At 41.2% G+C, this 25,661-nt stretch overlaps 2 protein-coding genes across 2 annotated transcripts in view; both read left to right on the top strand.

Annotated features, from left to right (window-relative positions):
- Positions 1-22,275, top strand: part of LOC129860140 (zinc finger protein 883-like) — a 31,281-nt gene extending 9,006 nt beyond the window's left edge. Inside the window, exons 3-4 of the mRNA XM_055930480.1 lie at positions 13,997-14,245; positions 19,481-22,275. Coding sequence (XP_055786455.1) covers positions 13,997-14,245; positions 19,481-21,345 — 2,114 coding nt within the window. The 3' untranslated portion in view covers positions 21,346-22,275. The remainder of the gene's footprint in view (positions 1-13,996; positions 14,246-19,480) is intronic.
- Positions 22,276-24,882: 2,607 nt separating this feature from the next.
- The window catches only part of LOC129860146 (zinc finger protein 624-like), a 53,675-nt gene continuing 52,896 nt past the window's right edge, over positions 24,883-25,661 (top strand). Inside the window, exon 1 of the mRNA XM_055930488.1 lies at positions 24,883-24,984. The gene's annotated coding sequence lies outside the window, so the exon portion shown is untranslated. The remainder of the gene's footprint in view (positions 24,985-25,661) is intronic.

The following is a 25,661-nucleotide window of genomic DNA, read 5'->3' as shown; positions in this document are numbered from 1 at the left end:
GGTTGATAAGCAGCCACCTTCTGACATGTACCATTTATCGTGGTTTGGTCCCAATCTACTGGGAGGTATGTCAAGTGTTTACTATCTGTCAGAAATGGGGGAGAGATTAGTGGCGTTGGAAGAGTATCCAACCGTACAAAACTGTGAGTCACATGTTTCTTAATCACACTCTGCAGGCGATGTGATGCTGTTATCACAGCAAACTTCCCTTCTGGCGATGTGGCCTCCTGTATACAGGGATCTGTAGCTAGTCCTGGCGATGTGGCCTCCTGTATACAGGGATCTGTAGCTAGTCCTTCTGGCGATGTGGCCTCCTGTATACAGGGATCTGTAGCTAGTCCTTCTGGCGATGTGGCCTCCTGTATACAGGGATCGGTTGCTATTCTTTCTGGCGATGTGGCCTCCTGTATACAGGGATCGGTTGCTATTCTTTCTGGCGATGTGGCCTCCTGTATACAGGGATCTGTAGCTAGTCCTTCTGGCGATGTGGCCTCCTGTATACAGGGATCGGTTGCTATTCTTTCTGGCGATGTGGCCTCCTGTATACAGGGATCGGTTGCTATTCTTTCTGGCGATGTGGCCTCCTGTATACAGGGATCGGTTGCTATTCTTTCAAGTGTTATGCCTTCTGTGACAAACTCATTACTGAAAGTTGACAATAGTGTCTGAAATGACAACACTATCTCTTCTACTTTCACCATTATCTGTGTAACGTTCAATTAAATCCCCATATTGTGTACAGTTTGCTGTTCTCTTCTATGAGCTATCTCCTGCAACAATGTTCAGTCTCTGGGAATGATACTTCTATATCATTACATCTAACCCATAACACACTATACTCCGAAAGCCTTTTCTACATTTACAAACCTACTAACACATTCTCAAATCAATTTAGTCAATATGCATCGTTCCCCTCATCAGCCCCTCATCGTGATTTAGCCATTCTCTCTCGCAGTATCCCAATCACAGTGAAAACTTTTGATCACTTATTCAAACCGAATTTAGAATGACTGACCTCAGTGCTTACTTTGAGACTAAGGCTCAAACTCCAGTTTATAAACTCTGCAACCATCACCCCTGTTAGAACAGGTATAAACAACCTTTTATTGCCGGCCATAACTCTTCTCATTACAGGCCCCCTTTGTCCCTGATTTCCTGTCATGAGTGGCCTGGTAAAGACAAATCAGTATCTCAATGCATTTTCAGTTTAAATAGTTAGCAGGGCGTATACCCCCCCCTCACCCGGCACCTATCATTTAGCTGGTCTTCTTCAGATATCGTTTACAGTTCATTTTCCCAACGGCACATGTAACTTTTGCCTGTCACATTTCATGGCCCTTGATAATGTCCCGATTTTAATATCCACTTAGATACTTTTTCCCAAGTACACGAGTCTCTCACCTGAGCTTGTTCCGTCTCTCCACGCTCACTCCACATGCGCCCTCAGCACCCCGGCCCTGGTTTTGGTTGGGACTCAGATAGGAGTGGTAAAAGTCATTGTCTCTCAGCACCCCGGCCCTGGTTTTGGTTGGGACTCAGATAGGATAAGGGTAAAAGTCATTGTCTCTCATAGCACGCCTTCGTCACTCTTTCTTCAGCCGGTTAGGGAGGGTTGTGAGGTTGACACACACTGTCTATGGTCAAATAATTTCTATCATGCATTGAAACACGATCTGACGTCACCTTCCATAATAATCTCAACAACAACAAAAACCCAGATCATAACAAAAGTTAAGTTCATTACATTTCTGTTTCAGTAAATTAGACAAACATTGACTATGTGACGAATTATGACATGAACCTTTCCTTCATACCATCTCCAAGACGAATGTCAAAAAGCATAACATAATGTTACTGCTAAAAAAAAAACATTTTCTACATGAGTCCATACTCTCTTATTCTACTGGCGGCCTCTAGGAAGAGTTACCAGATCATGAAGATGGCAATACATATTTCACAGTCCATTTGAGGTGACTGTCATCTCTTATTAACATATATTTCCCTTTCTATATGCAGCCTGAACACAGTACCACTATATAAGTACCCCAAAGACCATTACCTCAGGGAACTGGTCATTTACCCATTTCAAACATGTGATTTAAAAAAACAAACATGTTAAATCAAAAATAAACCATTTAGAATTACAGCTCTTTATAACTCCCTACAGAAATAATAATAATCTCCTAAAGTAATGGTACAATTTGGATAGAGAATGGTGTTTCTCATTCATTTTATGCTGAAACCCCCCTTCTATTTAATTCCTAATGAAGTTGATCATTCTTCATTAGGAATTTTTAATATTCAGGGCTTTCGTCACCATTAAAATGTTTCCTCTCCCTTTCTTTCCCTGTCCTTCGGAAACCATTTAAATACCTCCTTCAAAACATTTCATCCTCCTGCAAACTCATTTTCTTTTAAAATGTATTTTCTTTTATTTTTATAAATTTTACCCCCTTTTTTTCTCCCCAATTTTCGTGGTATCCAATCGCTAGTAATTACTATCTTGTATCATCGCTACAACTCCCGTGCGGGCTCGGGAGAGACGAAGGTCGAAAGCCATGCGTCCTCCGAAGCACAACCCAACCAAGCCGCACTGCTTCTTAACACAGCGCGCCTCCAACCTGGAAGCCAGCCGCACCAATGTGTCGGAGGAAACACCGTGCACCTGGCCCCCTTGGTTAGCACGCACTGCGCCCGGCCCGCCACAGGAGTCGCTAGAGCGCGATGAGACAAGGATATCCCTACCGGCCAAACCCTCCCTAACCCGGACGACGCTAGGCCAATTGTGCATCTCCCCACGGACCTCCCGGTTGCAGCCGTTTGCGACAGAGCCTGGGCGCGAACCCAGAGACTCTGGTGGCACAGCTAGCACTGCGATGCAGTGACCTAGACCACTGCGCCACCCGGGAGGCCTGCAAACTCATTTTAACTGAATTGAAAAAAACTCCTTCCAATAAATCCCACTACACGGCGATAGTATCTCTCCACCGAGTCTGACGATTCACTGGTCTCCTTTTCCCCATGATTCTTCATAACCATCATACCATATAAAAATTACTTAAGTTCATTTTAGGTTTGGTACCCCAATGCTACTTCCGCGTGACCCATCCACCCTCTCGTCCATTCTAGAATTCCAGAATAAGATGACATCAAACGTAAATGTATTTAAAAATAAAACCACAAACTGTCTAATGATTTAGACAAACCCTAAGGCCTTCTGCATTTGCAATGAGTGTTGTGTCATATAATTTAAATGTGTTACCTTTAGAATCCATTCCCTTGGCATTTCGCCTAGAATCTTCAAACCTAAATAAGTTTTCCTGTGGCCAATTTAGCCAATGTCTCATCATAAGGAATCCGCAATATATATATGTGGTTCCATAACACTTTCTCTCACCAAGACAGCCGCCTTAGCCATTTCGTCTGCTTTACGATTACCTATGGCAATTTTATCTGTACAACTTGTATGAGCTTCACATTTTACCACTGCTAATTTACTGGTTAACTGACATTATTCTAATAATACATCTACCTCCAGACCATTTTTATTGGTGTTCCTGTCGCTGCTAACATGCCCCGTGGTGACCACAATGTACCGAAATCATGAATTACTCCAAATGCATACCACACACAGCCTACCCTGTTACTCTATTCCCTTCTATGTTAATGTAACTCATTTCTAAAATGTAATTTTAGGTTTAGAAATCCCAATACTGGTGCTTGACACAATTGTTTCTTTAACTCGACAAACACTTGCTCACACTCACTTGCTCACACTCACTTGCTCACACTCACTTGCTCACACTCACTTGCTCACACTCACTTGCTCACACTCTATCTCCTCATGTGAACCCTTCCCCCCTTACGTCAACTCTGTAAGCGGCTCAGCAATTTCAGAGAATGACGGAATAAAATGTTTAACAAAATTGAAAACTCCTAAAGTTTTCCTGAGCGTGCGAGGAGTGTTTGTCCGTGCAATAGAACGCAGGGTTTTCTACCCGTTCCCGGGTAATGTGTATCTTGCCCTTTAAAAATGTAAAACCCCAAAATATGTTACCTTTTGCTTTACTAGTTGTGCTTTGTCATACGATGCTTTATGACCCTGTTCCGCCAAAATGTCTACCAATGTGGTGCGGTCTCGCATATGAGTTTCTTTGTCTTTTGACCCTAATAACAAATCATCCACGTATTGTACCAACACAGAACCTACATTTGACACCCTTTTAACGATTGTTTCAATGCTAAATGATACCACGTGGGACTATTTGTAAATTCCATCGGTACTTCAATTAAAGTTAGGTAAAACGTGATCTAATACGTCTTCCATCACATAGAAAATGTAATTCCCAACATAGAAAATGTCATTTCTATGTACCTCTAATCGATCGAACAGGAACTATACACCGCTAGGTGAAAGTTCCATTCTTGCTAACCTCAAAACGATTAGTTGTTGCTCTTTTGAAAAAGATGCAAACTCTTGTATAGCTGCATTTCCTGCTAATGCACTAGCTTCCAGTATCACCTTACACTCATTCTTCCAATGTTCGATAGTCCCTAAAACAGGGAGCCCTCTCCTTACGTTTTGATGTTTCTTCATTTTATCCTGGCCTTGCAGCCAGAAGAAGTTAATTTTATCCTGGCCATTGAAACTATTGTTAGCAATTTCCTCTATGGCCCTATTAACCCCTCGCACGTCTGCAAGGTGAGCGGAGTCATATTCCACTTTCAAAACATTGTCTTGAATACATCTACTATCACCGCAATTACCGTTTTGATCAGAGGGTTCAACCCTGTCATTAAAGCAGAAGCGCAATTTTTTTCAATACACTCCCGTTCCCAGGCCTTCTGTAGTAAAGTACTGGTGTTACACTTGATGGGTTTCGCATCTTCTGTTGATAGAATGCTGACATTAAAACGCTGGAATATTGAGCTTTTGATTCTGTTTTCATGTCCTTGTGCCAAGTCATAATTGCCTCTCCGAATTCTTTATTTGATTTGAATTCACCGTCAGCAGGAAAATATTGTCCAAATGTATCTAATTTGCAATTTTTTTCTCCATATTCCAGGTGAATTGGTAGAATGCTCGTGCGCTACTTTTTTAAGCGCCTCCATGGCTTGATTAAATTCTGCTATCTCTATATTACAGGGAGAAACGGGTCCGTTTGTCGCCATATCAATAGTTATTATTCCCTAAACACTCCCGACGGTGTTCAGGGTATCTTAGATTTCTTAACCTCTTTGGGCTAGGGCGCAGTATTATTATTATTATTTATTTATTTTTTATTTTTTCTCCCCCTTTTTCTCCCCAATTTTCGTGGTATCCAATCGCTAGTAATTACTATCTTGTCTCATCGCTACAACTCCCGTACGGGCTCGGGAGAGACGAAGGTCGAAAGCCATGCGTCCTCCGAAGCACAACCCAACCAAGCCGCACTGCTTCTTAACACAGCGCGCCTCCAACCCGGAAGCCAGCCGCACCAATGTGTCGGAGGAAACACCGTGCACCCGCCCCCCTCGGTTAGCGCGCACTGCGCCCGGCCCGCCACAGGAGTCGCTGGAGCGCGATGAGACAAGGATATCCCTACCGGCCAAACCCTCCCTAACCCGGACGACGCTAGGCCAATTGTGCGTCGCCCCACAGACCTCCCGGTCGCGGCCGGCTGCGACAGAGCCTGGGCGTGAACCCAGAGACTCTGGTGGCGCAGCTAGCGCTGCGATGCAGTGCTCTAGACCACTGTGTCACCCGGGAGGCCAGGGGGCAGTATTTTGACATCTGGATGACAAGCGCGCCCAAAGTCAACAGCCTGTTACTCAGGCCCAGAAGCTAGGATATGCATATAATTGGTAGATTTTGAGAGAAAAGTTTCTAAAGTTAGTAAAGTTTCTAAAACTGTTAAAATGATGTCTGTGAGTATAACAGAACTGACATGGCAGGCGAAAACCCGAGGACAAACCATCCAGAAGAAGAAAAAAAATTCAGCCCACCATTGATTCCTATGGCTGTCATTTTTAATATGAAGGGAAAACCTCCCAGATTGCAGTTCCTATGGCTTCCACTAGATGTCATCAGTCTTTAGAAAGAGTTTCAGGCTTGTTTTTGGAAAAATTTGCTAGAATTTGTAGTTTTTCTAAGTGGCTCCCATTTTGGCTCTAGTGTTTGTTACGCATACTGGTGAATGTGCGTACTTTGTTGTTTATCTCCGGTAATGACAATAATGATTCTCCATCTTAAATTTTATAGTTTATTTACGTATTAGGGTACCTGAGGTTTGATTATAAACGTTGTTTGGAAAAGTTTATTGGTAACGTTTGGGATTAATTTTGTATGCATTTTGAAGGAGGGAAACCGGTGGATTATTGAAAGAAGCGCACCAGCTAAACTGAGTATTTGGGGATATAAAGGACTTTATCGCACAAAACAACCATTTGTGATGTAGCTGGGACCTTTTCGAGTGCCAACAGAAGAAGATCTTCAAAGATAAGTGATTTATTTTATCGATATTTCTGACTTTCGTGGCGCACCTGCCTGGTTGGAAAATGTTTTTAATGCTTTTGTGTTGCTGGGCGCTGTCCTCAGATAATCGCATGGTGTGCTTTCGCTGTAAAGCCTTTTTGAAATCTGACACAGCGGCTGGATTAACAAGAAGTTAAGCTTTTAACTGATGTATGACACTTAATGAATGTTAAATATTAATATTTCTGTAATTTGAATTTCGCGCTCTGAAATTTCACCGGAAGTTGTCGAGATGGTACACTAGCGTCCCACTGATCCACAAGAAGTTTACTCCCGTCGATTATACACACCATCTATTAACTATTTTCTAAGATCGCACTACACACTTCCCTGGATAATAATTCATTGGACACGGCACTTAATACCTTGTATTAAAACCGATACCATAAACGTCTGCGAATCTATTACTGGAGAATGCGGATTTCTTAATGTCTTTGTGCCGTATCTCCTCCAATATTCCTATTATTGATAACACTTCACCAAAATTATTCACACTTGTCTTCCTATTTCCACATAATCTGCCATGGTTTACCGCCCCCAACAGGGCACACAATTAACCTTCCATTCACACTTTTATGGCCAATACAACTAGGCTCTCACACTGTTATAGCTATGCAGGGAACCACACCCACTGGTATTTAACCCCTAGGACTTACCCTTCGCAAGTTCCAGCCTGCGTGAGTTTACCTTCTGGGACTCACCCTATATTAATAGTAATCACAGGTATTAATCCACTGGGATTTACTATTGACTTTATAGTACTAGCAGGAACCAACCTGCTAGGGCGTTACCTTACAGGTACCAGCCTGTATGAGTTTACCTTCCAGGCCTTACCATTTACTATAAAGCTACGACCGGTCGTTACACAATGGGCCTTTTGAATAAACTCAGGCTTCAAAAGGCTGTATTCTATAATTATTCAGCCTACGATTCTCATCTCCCCAAGATGTCAAAATGAGTGGTAACAGGTGTAGGAACTTGCCTACCTTATTTGCTGTGCCGGCTCCTGTTCCACTGATCTGGACTCTTTGATTACAAATCGCCAACTATTAGGTTCTTATTTTTCAGAGTAAATAACTCACAAACACTAGAGAAGCTTTAACCAATCTTCCCAAAGGTTCTGTGCATCTGAAATCAGACAAAACATTTCAAACATCACAGTTTATATACATCCTACTTCAGACACTCCTCTTCCCTTAAGGGGAACTGACCTCACCTCTCACCTCCTGACCCACAGCTATCCATCTGTCTTCCCTATATCAACACGTCGCTCTCCTCTCCTCCATCAAACACATTCCAAAGCCTTCTGGCTTTTTACAAACTCTTTCTATTCAAGGCTTTGTCTCTATCATTTATTTAATATCTCAATGTTCAAAGTTTAGCCGATTCCAACACCAGACAACAGTGTGTGTGAGAGGTGTTTGTAGAGGTGAAGGACAAAACTGGTGTTGGCCTCTCGAACACCATCAAACAAGTACTAGCTCCACTGAATGTCAAGGAGAAGCTGGTTGCACAAACCTACGATTGGTCAGCGCTGATGAGTGGTAATGTACGTGGTGTCCAAACGCTACTGAAGGATTCCTTCCCGACCGCAGAACTCCAGTGTTCTACCCAGCTATGGCTTGTGGGCAACCAGGAGAAGCTGAAAAGGGAGCTGTTCACTGTCTACCGGCATCCTGAGCTGCACACTGGAAAGACAGCACTTTCTTTATTGAAATCACTCTACGAGAATAACCTGCAGGAGGCCTTGTCTGAGACGGTCTCTCTTCTCAAAATCATCATCACCACTCCGATGACAACTGCCGAGTCAGAGAGAAACTGTTCTACCTTAAAAGGATAAAAACCTTCATACGCAACTCCATGGGCCAGAAAGGTTAAATGCTTTGGCCATGCTGACAATCCAGTATGACTTCATCCAGAGAATGCCAAAGTAATACTAAGTGTATGTTAGTAGCTCATGTGCCTCACCCTAAGAATTGAGTACCCTTTCCGCCCTAAGAACTTAGCCTATTGTTCTAACTTGGTGGTGCACATATAGCCTGTTTTAGAAAAATTGAATTTAATATTGTAACAGCCTGCTTACCTGCCCCCATTGTAAGAACTTTCATTGTCTGCTTATGCACCCCTGTTCATTTATCCTCCTGTTTTGACTTGGTGTACAGGGAGGATACTGTAAGAATGGCCCATGTTCTGAATTATGTCGCTGTCCATGTCAAAAGTGCTGAACAAATAGGCGGCGTATAGGCTACATCTGTCTCAGCTCGCTCATGTCTTAATGGAAATGACTGCTTTCTTCTTACCCGCTTATCGTCATTTATGTCATAGTTTGTACATCAGTATTGTATTGTTATATTGCTCATAAAGGTCCATCTCATTAGTATCTTATTCATTCATTGTTTTTCTTACTTTGTGTGTTTATAATTATCTCTGGTGCTTTTCTCTACGAGGAGGGTGGTAAGTTACAGACCCAATTACTTTGTATTATAGTATCCCCTCCTCGTAACCATGGTTGCCAGTGACAGTCTCTTGTTCAACAGACAGTTCAGTAATAGACCCATGTTATTCCAGTTCATATTGCGAGGGTAGTTTTGTTTGCTCAATGTGCTTTCAGTGCCTCTGTATATTGTCTATAAAAGTGGATCCTCGTGATTGCATTGTCCTTCCTTTTTAGACCACATAGGACAAATAAAATACTTCAAATGGTAGGCTAACCGCTGAGTCTGGGTCTCTCGCTCTGTGGTGACTTAACGAAGAGTAAAGTTGAGGCCTCAACATCTTGCTGAATTTATCTGAACTAATATCTATCTGAATTTCTGTCGCTGTCCATTTAGAAATTGATGAACGAATAGGCCTCATCGCAGCTCGTTTGCATGAACTTGCTTATACTTAAGAGCTAAGTGTTAATTATAGAAGAACAAATATTGTGAATGTACAGAACATAAATGTAATAATGTTTGTGAATGTTTCAACTCATGTCGACATTCATTATTATTGAAGGAGAAAAGCGGTTCTTATCCAGTTCCACAAATCCACAAGGTGTCAGTAGAAACCATATTTATTTAAGCAAGTCAGCCATAGGCTCCCCAGTTGGGACAGCTTTCTGTACACCCTAACAGTTTGTGGGAAACGTTATAGTGCATTTGTATGTATTGTTTAGTGTTGTAGTTTCTTCACTGGCATGCATCTAAAAAAAAAAGTTTTTTTTGCCCCACCAAGATTGACATGCTAAAATCGCCACTGCCTGTCATAACAACCCGATTTTTAGGGCGTTCGTAAATTCCTCAGTTATTCTGCGCTCTGCCTCTGTCAAACTAGAGTGCTCTGAAAGCGGAGTAGATTGCCAGGGTGAATTTACTATCACACCCAGTGTCTGGTGAGAGGATGAATATAATGTATGTACTGATTTTAAAAGAATGATTTTAATGAAAACATGTCATTATTTGCCCTGTGCCTCAGTACAGCCTGTTGGGGAACATTTCTAACCAAGGGAGACTTTTTAGTAGATTTCTTCAAAACAATCAAAGTGTATTAATAATTATTGCAATAATGGAGCTTGTCAACGACACATCCTCCCGAATACATGACAAACAACAGATATGTCGAATGGGTCAAAGTTTATCATTTGTATAAAATTAAATGAATAATTCACATCAGATAGAATCTGCTGTGACGACTGTTGTCATTGTATAGAAACCAGGGTTTGGCCCCCAAGACGGGGTTCTTCTCATCAGCTATCCATACCAGAGGCATCTCCCTGGTACCTCGTAGTACACAAACACCAACTCAAGTCTATGGAATGCAGGCTGTAGCTTTTATCACCAAGCTATCATAAATCAATTGCCGGCCCCAGAGGCCCAACTCGGTCCACACAGACACAGATGAGAGAGTACTGAGAAACCTTATTCGATGCATAAACAAACAGTATTACAACATAATCTTGTAAATGTTCTACCATAAACCCTAAGGCAGTTATCACACGATAATCCCTGGGTTCTCATCCCTTATTACTTAACTATAACATGGAATGATGGGTGTCATAACCATGTCATAAGCCATTATAGTGTGCACAGACTCCTTAACCCTTAAGTAGAGTGATATTCATTTGAGGTGTTATAAAACCGTTACGGATGTGCTTCATACTGCAGAGTTGATAGTATCACAGAAACGTTCAGGACCTCCAAGAAATATGGACAAATTGGAGCATAGACAGAGATATATATTTATATATATACAGTGGGGAGAACAAGTATTTAATACACTGCCGATTTTGCAGGTTTTCCTACTTACAAAGCATGTAGAGGTCTGTAATTTTTTTATCATAGGTACACTTCAACTGTGAGAGACGGAATCTAAATCAAAAATCCAGAAAATCACATTGTATGATTTTTAAGTAATTAATTTGCATTTTATTGCATGCATACGTATTTGATACATCAGAAAAGCAGAACTTAATATTTGGTACAGAAACCTTTGTTTGCAATTACAGAGATCATACGTTTCCTGTAGTTCTTGACCAGGTTTGCACACACTGCAGCAGGGATTTTGGCCCACTCCTCCATACAGACCTTCTCCAGATCCTTCAGGTTTCGGGGCTGTCGCTGGGCAATACGGACTTTCAGCTCCCTCCAAAGTTTATCTATTGGGTTCAGGTCTGGAGACTGGCTAGGCCACTCCAGGACCTTGAGATGCTTCTTACTCCTTAGTTGCCCTGGCTGTGTGTTTCGGGTCGTTGTCATGCTGGAAGACCCAACCACGACCCATCTTCAATGCTCTTACTGAGGGAAGGCGATTGTTGGCCAAGATCTCGCGATACATGGCCCCATCCATCCTCCCCTCAATACGGTGCAGTCGTCCTGTCCTCTTTGCAGAAAAGCATCCCCAAAGAATGATTTTTCCACCTCCATGCTTCACGGTTGGGATGGTGTTCTTGGGGTTGTACTCATCCTTCTTCTTCCTCCAAACATGGCGAGTGGAGTTTAGACCAAAAAGCTATATTTTTGTCTCATCAGACCACATGACCTTCTCCCATTCCTCCTCTGGATCATCCAGATGGTCATTGGCAAACTTCAGACGGGCCTGGACATGCGCTGGCTTGAGCAGGGGGACCTTGCGTGCGCTGCAGGATTTTAATCCATGACGGCGTAGTGTGTTACTAATGGTTTTCTTTGAGACTGTGGTCCCAGCTCTCTTCAGGTCATTGACCAGGTCCTCCCGTGTAGTTCTGGGCTGATCCCTCACCTTCCTCATGATCATTGATGCCCCACGAGGTGAGATCTTGCATGGAGCCCCAGACCGAGGGTGATTGACCGTCATCTTAAACTTCTTCCATTTTCTAATAATTGCGCCAACAGTTGTTGCCTTCTCACCAAGCTGCTTGCCTATTGTCCTGTAGCCCATCCCAGCCTTGTGCAGGTCTACAATTTTATCCCTGATGTCCTTACACAGCTCTCTGGTCTTGGCCATTGTGGAGAGGTTGGAGTCTGTTTGATTGAGTGTGTGGACAGGTGTCTTTTATACAGGTAACGAGTTCAAACAGGTGCAGTTAATACAGGTAATGAGTGGAGAACAGGAGGGCTTCTTAAAAAAAAAACGAACAGGTCTGTAAGAGCCGGAATTCTTACTGGTTGGTAGGTGATCAAATACTTATGTCATGCAATACAATGCAAATGAATTACTTCAAAATCATACATTGTGATTTTCTGGATTTTTGTTTTAGATTCCGTCTCTCTCAGTTGAAGTGTACCTATGATAAAAAAATGACAGCCCTCTACATGCTTTGTAAGTAGGAAAACCTGCAAAATCGGCAGTGCATCAAATACTTGTTCTCCCCACTGTATATATTTAGGATGACAAACTACTGAGTTGTACAAGCAGAACCACTTCCAGATATAAAAAAAAAGCTACTTTGTTTTTTGGCATGTTATTATAATAATATAATTTTGAAACTAAATGGAAGCAAAATTATATCACAAACTCACAACAGGATTTGTGAAAGCTGTGAAAAAAGGAAGATTTGCAGGCTACAGTAACAATGAGCGCTTGTTTATGCAAGGATTCATTACAGTAATTTACCGTACGTCATTCTTGTAGTGGAATCGTTGTTTGCCGTAACATCATGCTCAATAAATGTCCATAATGTGGCTTAAATTGATGGTTTTGTCACACAGTTATTTTGTTCACATTTATTCATCCTTTAATAGAGCATGAAATACGGTTATAGATGATTTGTGACCCATTTATGTAGTGCTTATGAAGCCTATATGAATGCTTTATGAAGCCTTCATAAGATGCACTTGAAATAAAGCGGGACCAAAATATATACTTTCTACTCCCATACATTTTCCCTGACAGAATGGTGCCTTCTGGTTTGCTTAATATAAGGAATTTTAAGTTATAACTTTACTTAATAACTTTCCCCACCACTGTACTTGAAGGTGCAATATGCTCTGCCATTTCCTGGTTGCTAAAATTCTAATAGTTTTCCTAATCTCAGTTTGTGACAAATCAAGCACTCATTGTGTAGAGAATCATTGTACCATCTAAAGCGCTGTGAAATATATTTTCCGATAACCAAAAATACTGTATTTTCAGCTGTTTGAAGCTGGTGTACACAATCGAAAGTGCAAAAGCAGGGGTGTTCTCGGATGGTTGAGGGGCAGCTCTCAGGGAACTGTAGGGGGATCTTGGATGGTTGGTGGCCTGGCAGTTGGGAGCTTGGGCCGGTGGCCAATAAGTCGCTGGTTCGGGAGATCTGTCGACCTGCCTTTGGGCGGAGAGCTTGACCCTGGTTGCTCCCGTGGGTCTCTCTGGGTGGGAGTCTGTGGGCCTCTCTAGGTGGGAGTCTGTGGGCCTCTCTGGATGGGAGTCTGTGGGCCTCTCTGGGTGGGAGTCTGTGGGCCTCTCTGGGTGGGGGTCTGTGGGCCTCTCTGGGTGGGGGTCTGTGGGCCTCTCTGGGTGGGAGTCTGTGGGCCTCTCTGGATGGGAGTCTGTGGGACTCTCTGGGTGGGAGTCTGGGGGCCTCTCTGGGTGGGGGTCTGTGGGCCTCTCTTTTAATAATAAATCAAATAAATGTATTGGTAAATTATATGAATTATTCATTGAACTGCATCCATCTATTCTACCTACAATGCCTTAGTGTACGTCATGAAATGTTGAGTCAAACCTCTTATGAAGTTGGTTTTGTAGCATAAACTGGGAATTTGATATTTTTTACTGATATTATGATTGTCTGTCTGTCACTTTCATGTCTGAAAGGTAGTACAAAAGCTGTCAGTTGCACTTTTAAGTTACATTTTTTTACGTGTAATTTAAAGTGTGCACTCGTCTAATGTGAATTAATGATTTGTTGTCGATGTTTAGCTACCCAGTCTATTGAAATTAGATAATTGAATAACAAAAAAATATATATATATATTTTTTGAGAATAAAGGAAGTGCCAGAACTAAAAGACTAACTTTTGTCCGTTTCTCTTTATAACTACAGGCCGACTCAGGTCAAGTCTGAGGCCAGTAACATCAACAGTGAGAACAGACCCAGCCTGCCTCTCTCCTTCCACACTGAGTCCAAACCTACATTCACTGGGTCCTGATTGTGACAGTGGAGCCCAGTTTGCACTGCAAGATCCAGAGATGGCATCAGTGAAGCTGGAAGACTGCAGTCAAACACTGGAGCTGAATGTCAACATTAATGATGAAGAAGAGGAAGAGGAGATTGGGACATCTGTTTCTCATGGTAAGAGCAGGTTCTATCTTTAAGTTCCCTTCATAGGTTTTACCTCCATAAGTTATGACCCAGTCTTTTGCTATTGTGAATTCTGTCAGAATGACATCACATCCCTGAAGAACACCAGACTGCACAAAACTTGTTTTTCATTACAACTTCCCACTGTGTATGAAACGTTACTGTAGAACTGTTTCATGATGAACTGTTTCAATGAGAAGGTAGATGTTATTTCATGCTACTGAGACTTGCATGGTTTGACACCAGTATTGTCAGCATTTGTTTTATTAACCTGTCTCGCCCAGGGGTTCCGCTAGCGGAACTCCTCCCACATTCCACTGAAAAGGCAGAGCGCGAAATTCAAAATATATTTTTTAGAAATATTTCACTTTCACACATTAACAAGTCCAATACAGCAAATGAAAGATACACATCTTGTGAATCCAGTCAACATGTCCGATTTAAAAAAATGTTTTACAGCGAAAACAGCACGCATATTTATGTTAGCTCACCACCAAATACAAAGAAGGACAGACATTTCTTTCACAGCACAGGTAGCATGCACAAAGCCAACCTAACTAACCAAGAACCAACCAAACTAACCAAGAAACAACTTCATCAGATGACAGTCTTATAACATGTTACACAATAAATCTATGTTTTGTGCGAAAAATGTGCATATTTGAGGTATAAATCAGTTTTACATTGCAGCTACCATCACAGCTACCGTCAAAAATAGCACCGAAGCAGCCAGAGCAATTATAGAGACCAACGTGGAATAACTAAATACTCATCATAAAACATTTCTTAAAAATACACAGCGTACAGCAAATGAAAGACACAGATCTTGTGAATCCAGACAATATTTCAGATGTTCTAAGTGTTTTACAGCGAAAACACAATATAGCGTTATATTAGCTTAGCACAATAGCAAACATCACAATAGCATTGATTCAAGCCAAACATAGCAATGACGTATAAACCACCAAAAGATATTAATTTTTTCACTAACCTTCTCAGAATTCTTCAGATGACAGTCCTATAACATCATATTACACAATGCATATAGAGTTTGTTCGAAAATGTGCATATTTAGCGGCACAAATCGTGGTTATACAATGAGAAAAGTAGCAAAGCTGCCCAGAAAATGGCAGGAGAAATCTTTGAAGAGGCACCTATTCTAATCAGTAACTATTCCAAAACTTGACAAAAAAATACAGGTTGGACAGCAATTGAAAGACAAATTAGTTCTTAATGCAATCGCTGGGTTACATTTTTAAAATTAACGTTACTTCAAGCATACAGCGTGCGCTAAAGCGAGACCGCACCATAATTCATGGCAGAATTATTATCTGACATTTGTCAACATAAGTACGAATTAACAGCATAAAGACTGCTTACTATTAGCTGAGCTTCCATCAGAATCTTGGGCAAGGTGTCCTTTCTCCAGAACAATCGTCTTTGGGTTGAAAGATGTCCTCTTGTCCTGTCGAAATAGCCGCTAATGTTAGCCACCAACTGGAGAGGTGTCCACTTCGTGAACGCACATCACAAAGAAATCCATGAAAATCGCAATAAACTGCTATAAGTCGGTTTAAATTAACTACCTTATGATGTCTTTAACACCTATAACGAATAAAAACATGACCGGAGATATAGAACTACTAAAACGAAAGCGTTTGCAGGACGCCATTGTGATGTCTTCATGCGTCAGGCGCACTGTTGAAAAGGAAGGTACTTCCGTTCCACGGTCCTATATAAGGTCCCAGATTGCGCAATCCACTCCATTCAAATTCTCCCCGCTTACTGACATCTAGAGGAAGGCGTATGCAGTGCATGTAGCCCCATAGCTTACATTGGGACTTATAAACTGACCCCAGAACAGGGACCTCGATTTCTGAAATCTCACTCCCTGACAGGAAATGTGCTGCAGAATGAGTTCTGTTTCACTCAGAGAAATAATTCAAACGGTTTTATAAACTAGAGAGTGTTTTCTATCCAATAGTAATAATAATATGCATATTATACGAGCAAGAATTGCGTATGAGGCCGTTTAAATTGGGAACGATTTTCCCCCAAAGTGTAAATAGCGCCCCCTATCATCAACAGGTTAACTGGTCTGTCTGGAGTGATCAGAGTGTAGACTAAATAAGTGAAGTAGACAAACTGCCAATGTTTTAAAGTTCTATGAAATAATTCTGTGTAGTTTCTAACCCTTGTGATAGTGAGTGGAGGATGATATGAAATGAGTCTGTAGTTACTAACCCTTGTGATAGAGAGTGGAGGATGATATGAAATAAGTCTGTGTAGTTACTAGCCCTTGTGATAGTGAGTGGAGGATGATATGAAATGAGTCTGTGTAGTTTCTAACCCTTGTGATAGTGAGTGGAGGATGATATGAAATGAGTCTGTGTAGTTACTAACCCTTGTGATAGTGAGTGGAGGATGATATGAAATGAGTCTGTGTAGTTACTAACCCTTGTGATAGTGAGTGGAGGATGATATGAAATGAGTCTGTAGTTACTAACCCTTGTGATAGAGAGTGGAGGATGATATGAAATTAGTCTGTGTAGTTACTAACCCTTGTGATAGAGAGTGGAGGATGATATGAAATGAGTCTGTGTAGTTACTAACCCTTGTGATAGAGAGTGGAGGATGATATGAAATGAGTCTGTGTAGTTACTAGCCCTTGTGATAGTGAGTGGAGGATGATATGAAATGAGTCTGTGTAGTTACTAACCCTTGTGATAGTGAGTGGAGGATGATATGAAATGAGTCTGTGTAGTTACTAACCCTTGTGATAGTGAGTGGAGGATGATATGAAATGAGTCTGTGTAGTTACTAACCCTTGTGATAGAGAGTGGAGGATGATATGAAGTGAGTCTGTGTAGTTACTAACCCTTGTGATAGTGAGTGGAGGATGATATGAAATGAGTCTGTGTAGTTACTAACCCTTGTGATAGTGAGTGGAGGATTATATGAAATGAGTCTGTGTAGTTACTAACCCTTGTGATAGTGAGTGGAGGATGATATGAAATGAGTCTGTGTAGTTACTAACCCTTGTGATAGTGAGTGGAGGATGATATGAAATGAGTCTGTGTAGTTACTAACCCTTGTGATAGTGAGTGGAGGATGATATGAAATGAGTCTGTGTAGTTACTAACCCTTGTGATAGTGAGTGGAGGATGATATGAAATGAGTCTGTGTAGTTACTAACCCTTGTGATAGTGAGTGGAGGATGATATGAAATGAGTCTGTGTAGCTACTAACCCTTGTGATAGAGAGTGGAGGATGATATGAAGTGAGTCTGTGTAGTTACTAACCCTTGTGATAGTGAGTGGAGGATGATATGAAATGAGTCTGTGTAGTTACTAACCCTTGTGATAGTGAGTGGAGGATTATATGAAATGAGTCTGTGTAGTTACTAACCCTTGTGATAGTGAGTGGAGGATGATATGAAATGAGTCTGTGTAGTTACTAACCCTTGTGATAGTGAGTGGAGGATGATATGAAATGAGTCTGTGTAGTTACTAACCCTTGTGATAGTGAGTGGAGGATGATATGAAATGAGTCTGTGTAGTTACTAACCCTTGTGATAGAGAGTGGAGGATTATATGAAATGAGTCTGTGTAGTTACTAACCCTTGTGATAGTGAGTGGAGGATGATATGAAATGAGTCTGTGTAGTTACTAACCCTTGTGATAGTGAGTGGAGGATTATATGGGTCTGGATTTTCACTCCTTTTTGCAATCAGCTGTTGTCCACTTTTAGAATAGTTGTATTCCCCTTTTGTATTGTACAGTATAGAGCCTTCAGAAAGTATTCATACCCCTTGACTTATTCTGCATGTTATGTTACAGCCTAAATTAAAAATTGATTTTTGAGCCATCTACACACAATACCCCACAATGACAGGCAAAACATGTTTCTTTGAAATGTTTGCAAATGTAAAAAAAAATATATATATGCAGAAATATCTCATTTACATAAGTATTATGGTGGAAAATTTAAAGATGATGTTATAATACTTTTATTGCATCAAATTGTTTTATTCGACAGAATAGAGTATTCTTAACTATTGTGTGTGTGTGTTCTACTGAGGAAGGGCCTCTGGGAGATAACACTGACAGGAGATTTACCATGTCTTCTGGGTGATAAAACCTACAGAGCATTCCAGAGCATGAGTTAATGTTTCTGTTCTATACGGTACCAGGGAGAGACGGCTCCAGTAGGGCCAGACACTGGTCTCTACGCAATGGGGTACTCCGCTGACGTTGTGGGGTACTCCGCTGACGTTGTGGGGTATTCCGCCGACGTTGTGGGGTACTCCGCCGACGTTGTGGGGTACTCCGCTGACGTTGTGGGGTACTCCGCCGGCGTTGTGGGGTACTCCGCTGACGTTGTGGGGTACTCCGCCGGCGTTGTGGGGTACTCCGCTGACGTTGTGGGGTACTACGCCGGCGTTGTGGGGTACTCTGCCGGCGTTGTGGGGTACTCCGCTGACGTTGTGGGGTATTCCGCCGGCGTTGTGGGGTATTCCGCCGACGTTGTGGGGTACTCCGCCGGCGTTGTGGGGTACTCCGCCGACGTTGTGGGGTACTACGCCGGCGTTGTGGGGTATTCCGCCGGCGTTGTGGGGTACTCCGCCGACGTTGTGGGGTACTCCGCCGGCGTTGTGGGGTACTCCGCCGACGTTGTGGGGTACTCCGCCGGCGTTGTGGGGTACTCCGCCGGCGTTGTGGGGTATTCCGCCGACGTTGTGGGGTACTCCGCCGGCGTTGTGGGGTACTCCGCCGGCGTTGTGGGGTACTCCGCCGACGTTGTGGGGTACTCTGCCGGCGTTGTGGGGTATTCGGCTGACACATATGGTACAAGGACTAAACACTTTTTACAGGCCTCCCATATATAACACTTTCTGGCCAACCGGTGGTTTAGTTCCATTTGTCCTCCAGGTGATCTGTCCTCCAACTGTTGGTTTAGAATCTACAGATGTGGTATTCATATTCAGATGGTACATAGTCGTAGTAGAATTCATGTTGGTACAACAATATCTAGTCATGTATCCATGCCCTTGTATGTGTGTGTTATTGTGTGTAGGACAATGACTCAATTTAATCAATTTTAAATTCACGCTGAAACACAACAAAATGTAGAAAGAGTCAAGGGGTGTGAATACTTTCTGAAGGCACTGTATATGAAGTCATATGTGTATCTCACTGACTGGTTCTTCTGATGTTGTTCACACAGGAGACCATGTTGAGACATTCTCTACATCCAGAGAGCAACAGCAGGAAGATCACAGAGCTAAGAGGTCTCACCACCTCCCACATTGTGAGATTTTCCCAATTCTATCAAAGCTAAAAATACACCTAAAAATACACACAGGAGAGAATCTGAATTCCTGTACTGACTGTGGGAAGAGATTCACAACATCACAAGCTCTGAAAATTCATCAGAAAGTGCACATTGGAGAAAAGCCTTACTCCTGCTCTGACTGTGGGAAGAGTTTCTCCCGATTGGAAAGGTTAAAAAGTCACCAACTAATACACAGAGAGAAGCCATTCTCCTGCTCTGACTGTGGCAAATGTTTCAAAACATCAACTGAGGTAAAAGTTCATCAGAGAACACACACAGGAGAGAAGCCTTACTTCTGCTCTGCCTGTGGAAAGAGGTTCTCCCGATTGGATACCTTAAAAGTACATGAACGTGTACATACAGGAGAGAAGCCATACTCTTGCTCTAACTGTGGAAAATGCTTCACCACAACATCTGATCTAACAGTTCATCAGAGAATACACACAGGAGAGAAGCCTTACTTCTGCTCTGACTGTGGTAAGTGCTTCAAAACATCAACTGAGGTAAAAGTTCATCAGAGAACACACACAGGAGTGAAGCCTTACTTCTGCTCTGACTGTGGGAAGAGATTCACAACATTGCAAGCTCTGACAATTCATCAGAGAGTGCACACTGGAGAGAAGCCTTACTCCTGCCTGCACTGTGGGAAAAGTTTCTCCCGATTGGATAAGTTAAAAAGTCACCAACTAATACACATAGCGAAGCCATTCTCCTGCTCTGACTGTGGTAAGTGCTTCAAAACATCAACTGAGGTAAATGTTCATCAGAGAACACACACAGGAGTGAAGCCTTACTTCTGCTCTGACTGTGGTAAGTGCTTCAAAACATCAACTGAGGTAAAAGTTCATCAGAGAACACACACAGGTGAGAAGCCTTACTTCTGCTATGCCTGTGGAAAGAGGTTCTCCCGATTGGATACCTTAAAAGTACATGAACGTGTACATACAGGAGAGAAGCCATACTCTTGCTCTAACTGTGGAAAATGCTTCACCACAACATCTGATCTAACAGTTCATCAGAGAATACACACAGGAGAGAAGCCTTACTTCTGCTCTGACTGTGGTAAGTGCTTCAAAACATCAACTGAGGTAAAAGTTCATCAGAGAACACACACAGGAGTGAAGCCTTACTTCTGCTCTGACTGTGGGAAGAGATTCACAACATCACAAGCTCTGACAATTCATCAGAGAGTGCACACTGGAGAGAAGCCTTACTCCTGCTCTGACTGTGGAAAAAGTTTCTCCCGATTGGATAAGTTAAAAAGTCACCAACTAATACACATAGCGAAGCCATTCTCCTGCTCTGACTGTGTTAAGTGCTTCAAAACATCAACTGAGCTAACAGTTCATCAGAGAACACACACAGGAGAGAAGCCTTACTTCTGCTCTGCCTGTGGAAAGAGTTTCTCCCGATTGGATATCTTAAAAGTACATGAACGCGTTCATACAGGAGAGAAGCCATACTCTTGCTCTGACTGCGGAAAATGCTTCACCACAACAGCTGGTGTAACAGTTCATCAGAGAACACACACAGGAGAGAAGCCTTACTCCTGCTCTGACTGTGGTAAGTGCTTCAAAACATCAACTGAGCTAACAGTTCATCAGAGAACACACACAGGAGTGAAGCCTTACTTCTGCTCTGACTATGGGAAGAGTTTCTCCCAATTGGAAAAGTTAAAATGTCCCCAGCGAATACATATAGACAGTCTCACTTCTGCTCTGACTGTGGGAAGAGTTTCCGATTTAGATACCTTTTAAAATGTCACCAGCGTATACATACAGGAGAGAAGCCTCATCAGTTCTCTCAGACCAGCTAAGAGTAAAGTCATTACATCACTTCATTCTCATCTCATAAATGAAGTGGTAACAGTGAATTTGATAACATTTAAGAAAGAATAAAACACTATTGGGATCCTATTGTTTCTCACTGTGAGAGAACTGTGCAGAGGAAAGGGAATGTTATAGAATGTTAGCCTCTCTTTACTGATCAGTGTGCATCTTGTCAGTTTTGGTGTGTTTTGTTAGCTTCTACTGTAGAGATATTGAGATGACCTTGGATTTGCCCATAGGGTTGAATATCCTACGAGGCTTCTTACGTTGAAACAATGTAGTCTGACTGTTGACTGTGTTGTACTCTGTGGGAATGAGTTAGTAGATACAACATGTGTCAGATAGAGATGGTGTGATGATCAGTTTTCTGTGGGAATGAGTTAGTAGACACAACATGTGTCAGATTGTGATTTTCTGTGGGAATGAGTTAGTAGATACAACATGTATCAGATAGAGATGATGTGATGATCAGTTTTCTGTGGGAATGAGTTAGTAGATACAACATGTATCAGATAGAGATGATGTGATGATCAGTTTTCTGTGGGAATGAGTTAGTAGATACAACATGTATCAGATAGAGATGGTGTGATGATCAGTTTTCTGTGGGAATGAGTTAGTAGATACAACATGTATCAGATAGAGATGATGTGATGATCAGTTTTCACCATTTAGTTGATTTTTTTTTTTTTTTTTCACTACTAAGCAATTTTTGTTTAGTGATATACATACTTTGAAACGATAAACATGTTTATTAAATTGTCTTAAATAGATGTATTATTTTCGTCATTGATGAATGTATTTGGATGTCTGCATTAAACTTAATTGATGTGCGAATGAAAAATAAATATTCTACTTGAATTTGTGCTGGTCAAACTTTGGGTTATCTATACAGACAATGCAATGTTTTTTGTTTAATTGATGTTATTAAAACTAATTTAAATGTCTATGTATCTACTCAATACATGTCACTAAACCTCTACATGCCAATTAGCTAGCCCCCTGAATGTTCAACAATACATACAAATAATGTTTTGCAGTATAAAGGACATGTTTTTCATATTTAAGTAAAAGTTAAACAAAATAACATTTATTTTGTCAATGTATAATTGTAATGTGTTTTCTATGGTGCCAAAGTCCAGGGACAATATTACTACCACAATTCAAGTATGATCCACTTACTATTGGGGAATGGAACCAGAGAGGAAGCTTGTGTTACCCTTTCCATGCCCCATTGTTCAGAGTGGAAGAGCTGTGAACTCTCCTGTGATGGCCCACGTCTACCACAACCTTTCCTATTGTGTTTGTAAGCACCACAGCATTTTAGGAAGCCATTGTTCAAAATGTGTTCATACACACAGTAACAATGGGAGGAGGTGTGGCCTGCACAGGGGAGGACCAGGAGGTTGATCTCAGACTTCTATTTAGAACTGGGATCCTATCCAGAGTTGACAGATTAACAGTGAGGACAAACCCAGCCTGCCTCTTTCCATCCACACTGAGTCCAAACCTACAGTCTAGTGATGGGCATTCCGGCTCTTTTCAGTGAGCCGGCTCTTTTGGCTCCCAAACGGCTCTTTAAAAAAAAGTATGTTTTGTATTTTTTCAAGTCAAACAGTTTGCGATAGTTTGACTATGATTGGTGTTAAAACAATTCTAATTAAATGATTGAATGAAATCATACTCTACCTTAACCACAATGTATTTTAAAATGCATTGGTTTGTTATTAAATAGAATGCTATTAAACATTTGCATTTAAAGTATAACTTTTTAATGTATTTAAACAAAGTGCATATAAATCTAACCATTCAAAACGAATACAATCTGAACCGCATAATATAATATATATATATTTTTTCACCTTTATTTAACCAGGTAGGCAAGTTGAGAACAAGTTCTCATTTACAATTGCGACCTGGCCAAGATAAAGCAAAGCAGTTCGACACATACAACAACACAGAGTTACACATGGAGTAAAACAAACATACAGTCAATAATACAGTAGAAATAATAAGTATATACAATGTGAGCAAATGAGGTGAGATAAGGGAGGTAAAGGCAAAAAAAGGCCATGGTGGCGAAGTAAATACAATATAGCAAGTAAAACACTGGAATGGTAGATTTGCAGTGGAAGAATGTGCAAAGTAAAGATAGAAATAATGGGGTGCAAAGGAGCAAAATAAATACAGTAAGGGGAGAGGTAGTTGTTTGGGCTAAATTATAGATGGGCTATGTACAGGTGCAGTAATCTGTAAGCTGCTCTGACAGCTGGTGCTTAAAGCTATTGAGGGAGATAAGTGTTTCCAGTTTCAGAGATTTTTGTAGTTCATTCCAGTCATTGGCAGCAGAGAACTGGAAGGAGAGGCGGCCAAAGGAAGAATTGGTTTTGGGGGTGACCAGAGAGATATACCTGCTGGAGCGCGTGCTACAGGTGGGTGCTGCAATGGTGACCAGCGAGCTGAGATACGGGGGGATTTTACCTAGCAGAGACGTGATTCATAGTAAAGGCTGGGTTCGTGCAGATAACCAACAATTTACGACGTTTGGAAGGAGACTAATGTGAGGTAAAGAATAATTCATTAATTAGAAGACTAATTGATCAGATATTAAAATATCTGAAGAGTTATATTAGGAAAATTATAACTTTGTAATCTGAAGATTTTCCTTGGTGCCCCGACTTCCTAGTTATTTACATTCACATGATTAGTTTAGTCACATTTTAATAATTACAGAGAATTGATTTGATAAAATAACAGTCTTCACTTTAATGATGCCAAAGACATGACAAGATCAAGACTGTGAATGCATGTACCACTCTGAATAAATAAATATAGTAACTTTTGAAGATTTGTGTCTGGTCATTAAACTACAAAACTGGCTGGATGTCTAAACAAAATCAATTCTGAATGTCAATAGATTTAGATTCATTCTCATCAATGGAAACATTCTAGAACTGAGGTATCACTCATCGAAGTCCGGTATCCGGGGTAATCTGGTTAATGATTATATAGTTATGTGGCTCTTTCCTTGTAGAATGTTGACAGCTGTATAGAACATATTGTATTGCAAAGATGCTCAAACTTCACTTAAGAGCTACACTCACCAGACACAGGATAATCTTTATCCCTCATGCTGGGCCTGACCAAACCGGTGGATTGTTGCTTACTATAGCTGCACTTCTCCACATGGCCAGACTTCTAGTGGACTTCTCCTCTTCCAATGCTCTTATGCTTATCCTTGAAAAATACCATGAGGTCTGAAATAGACACCAACGTTGAATTTGTCCACTCTGTTCATAACAGATTTTAGTTTGACGAACAGAAAACTGTATTGAGATAAAATGTTTAATCGATGAGAAAATGTGCCGAATTTCGGCCAAAATCCATCTCGTTCCATCTCCTGCCACTCTCTGCCAGTGGGCTTTCCTCTCGCTACCATATTTATACATCCAATGAAATATCTGTCGCATTTGCTCTGTTGCAGTGGTGGAACAGGAAGTTCCGGGAAGGCGCCAGAACTGTTTGGTGAAGACGAAATATTATGTGTCCGTTTCACATGTATTACTACAGGTATGTAATAGCACGTTTACACTTTGTAATATCGAAAGAACATGTCATAACGTGCTGGGTAACCATCCTTTATGGTATTATCACGTTTGGTAAAGGTTTTACGTGTTACTTTTGTGTCAAGCCGAGTGAGCATAACTATTTTATAAGTTAAATAGCTAGAGACTTTGGGTTTGACAGAGTGAATGAAAATAATTTAGTAAAGCAAATTTCATTTAAAAAAATCAAATTATTAGCGATTTTTTTGAGTTCGTTAATGGTTTTGAGTAAAATTCACGGGATGGTAAAATGGCGGCTGCCCTTCTGTCTACGTCAACTGAATTCAGTGCAGGCAGCGCGGGTTCACTTTTTATTTTATTTTTTATTTTTAACATCTGTAACAATATTCAGACATTCAGTTGTTTCTATCTTTATCTATAATTGTTCCTATGGTGTGAAAATGGGAAATACAATAGATTTTTGTGAGGTGAAATAATACAGTGAAGACATGATTATTCAGGAACATAGTAAATAGTGCTGCATAAACTGCATGCATTATCAGAAAGCTAAATATTTACCAGGAAAGATTCTTAAGCGAACAACCCAAGCATTAATAGTGAGTCAGGTGAACTACTGTTATGTGAAAATTATTAAAACATTTTTTTGACTTAGGTCAAGTCTGAGGCCAGGAACATCAACAG

Source organism: Salvelinus fontinalis, chromosome 7 (genome assembly GCF_029448725.1).
Source record: "Salvelinus fontinalis isolate EN_2023a chromosome 7, ASM2944872v1, whole genome shotgun sequence".
Lineage (NCBI taxonomy): Eukaryota > Metazoa > Chordata > Actinopteri > Salmoniformes > Salmonidae > Salvelinus > Salvelinus fontinalis.
This window is presented reverse-complemented; position numbering and strand designations above follow the sequence as displayed.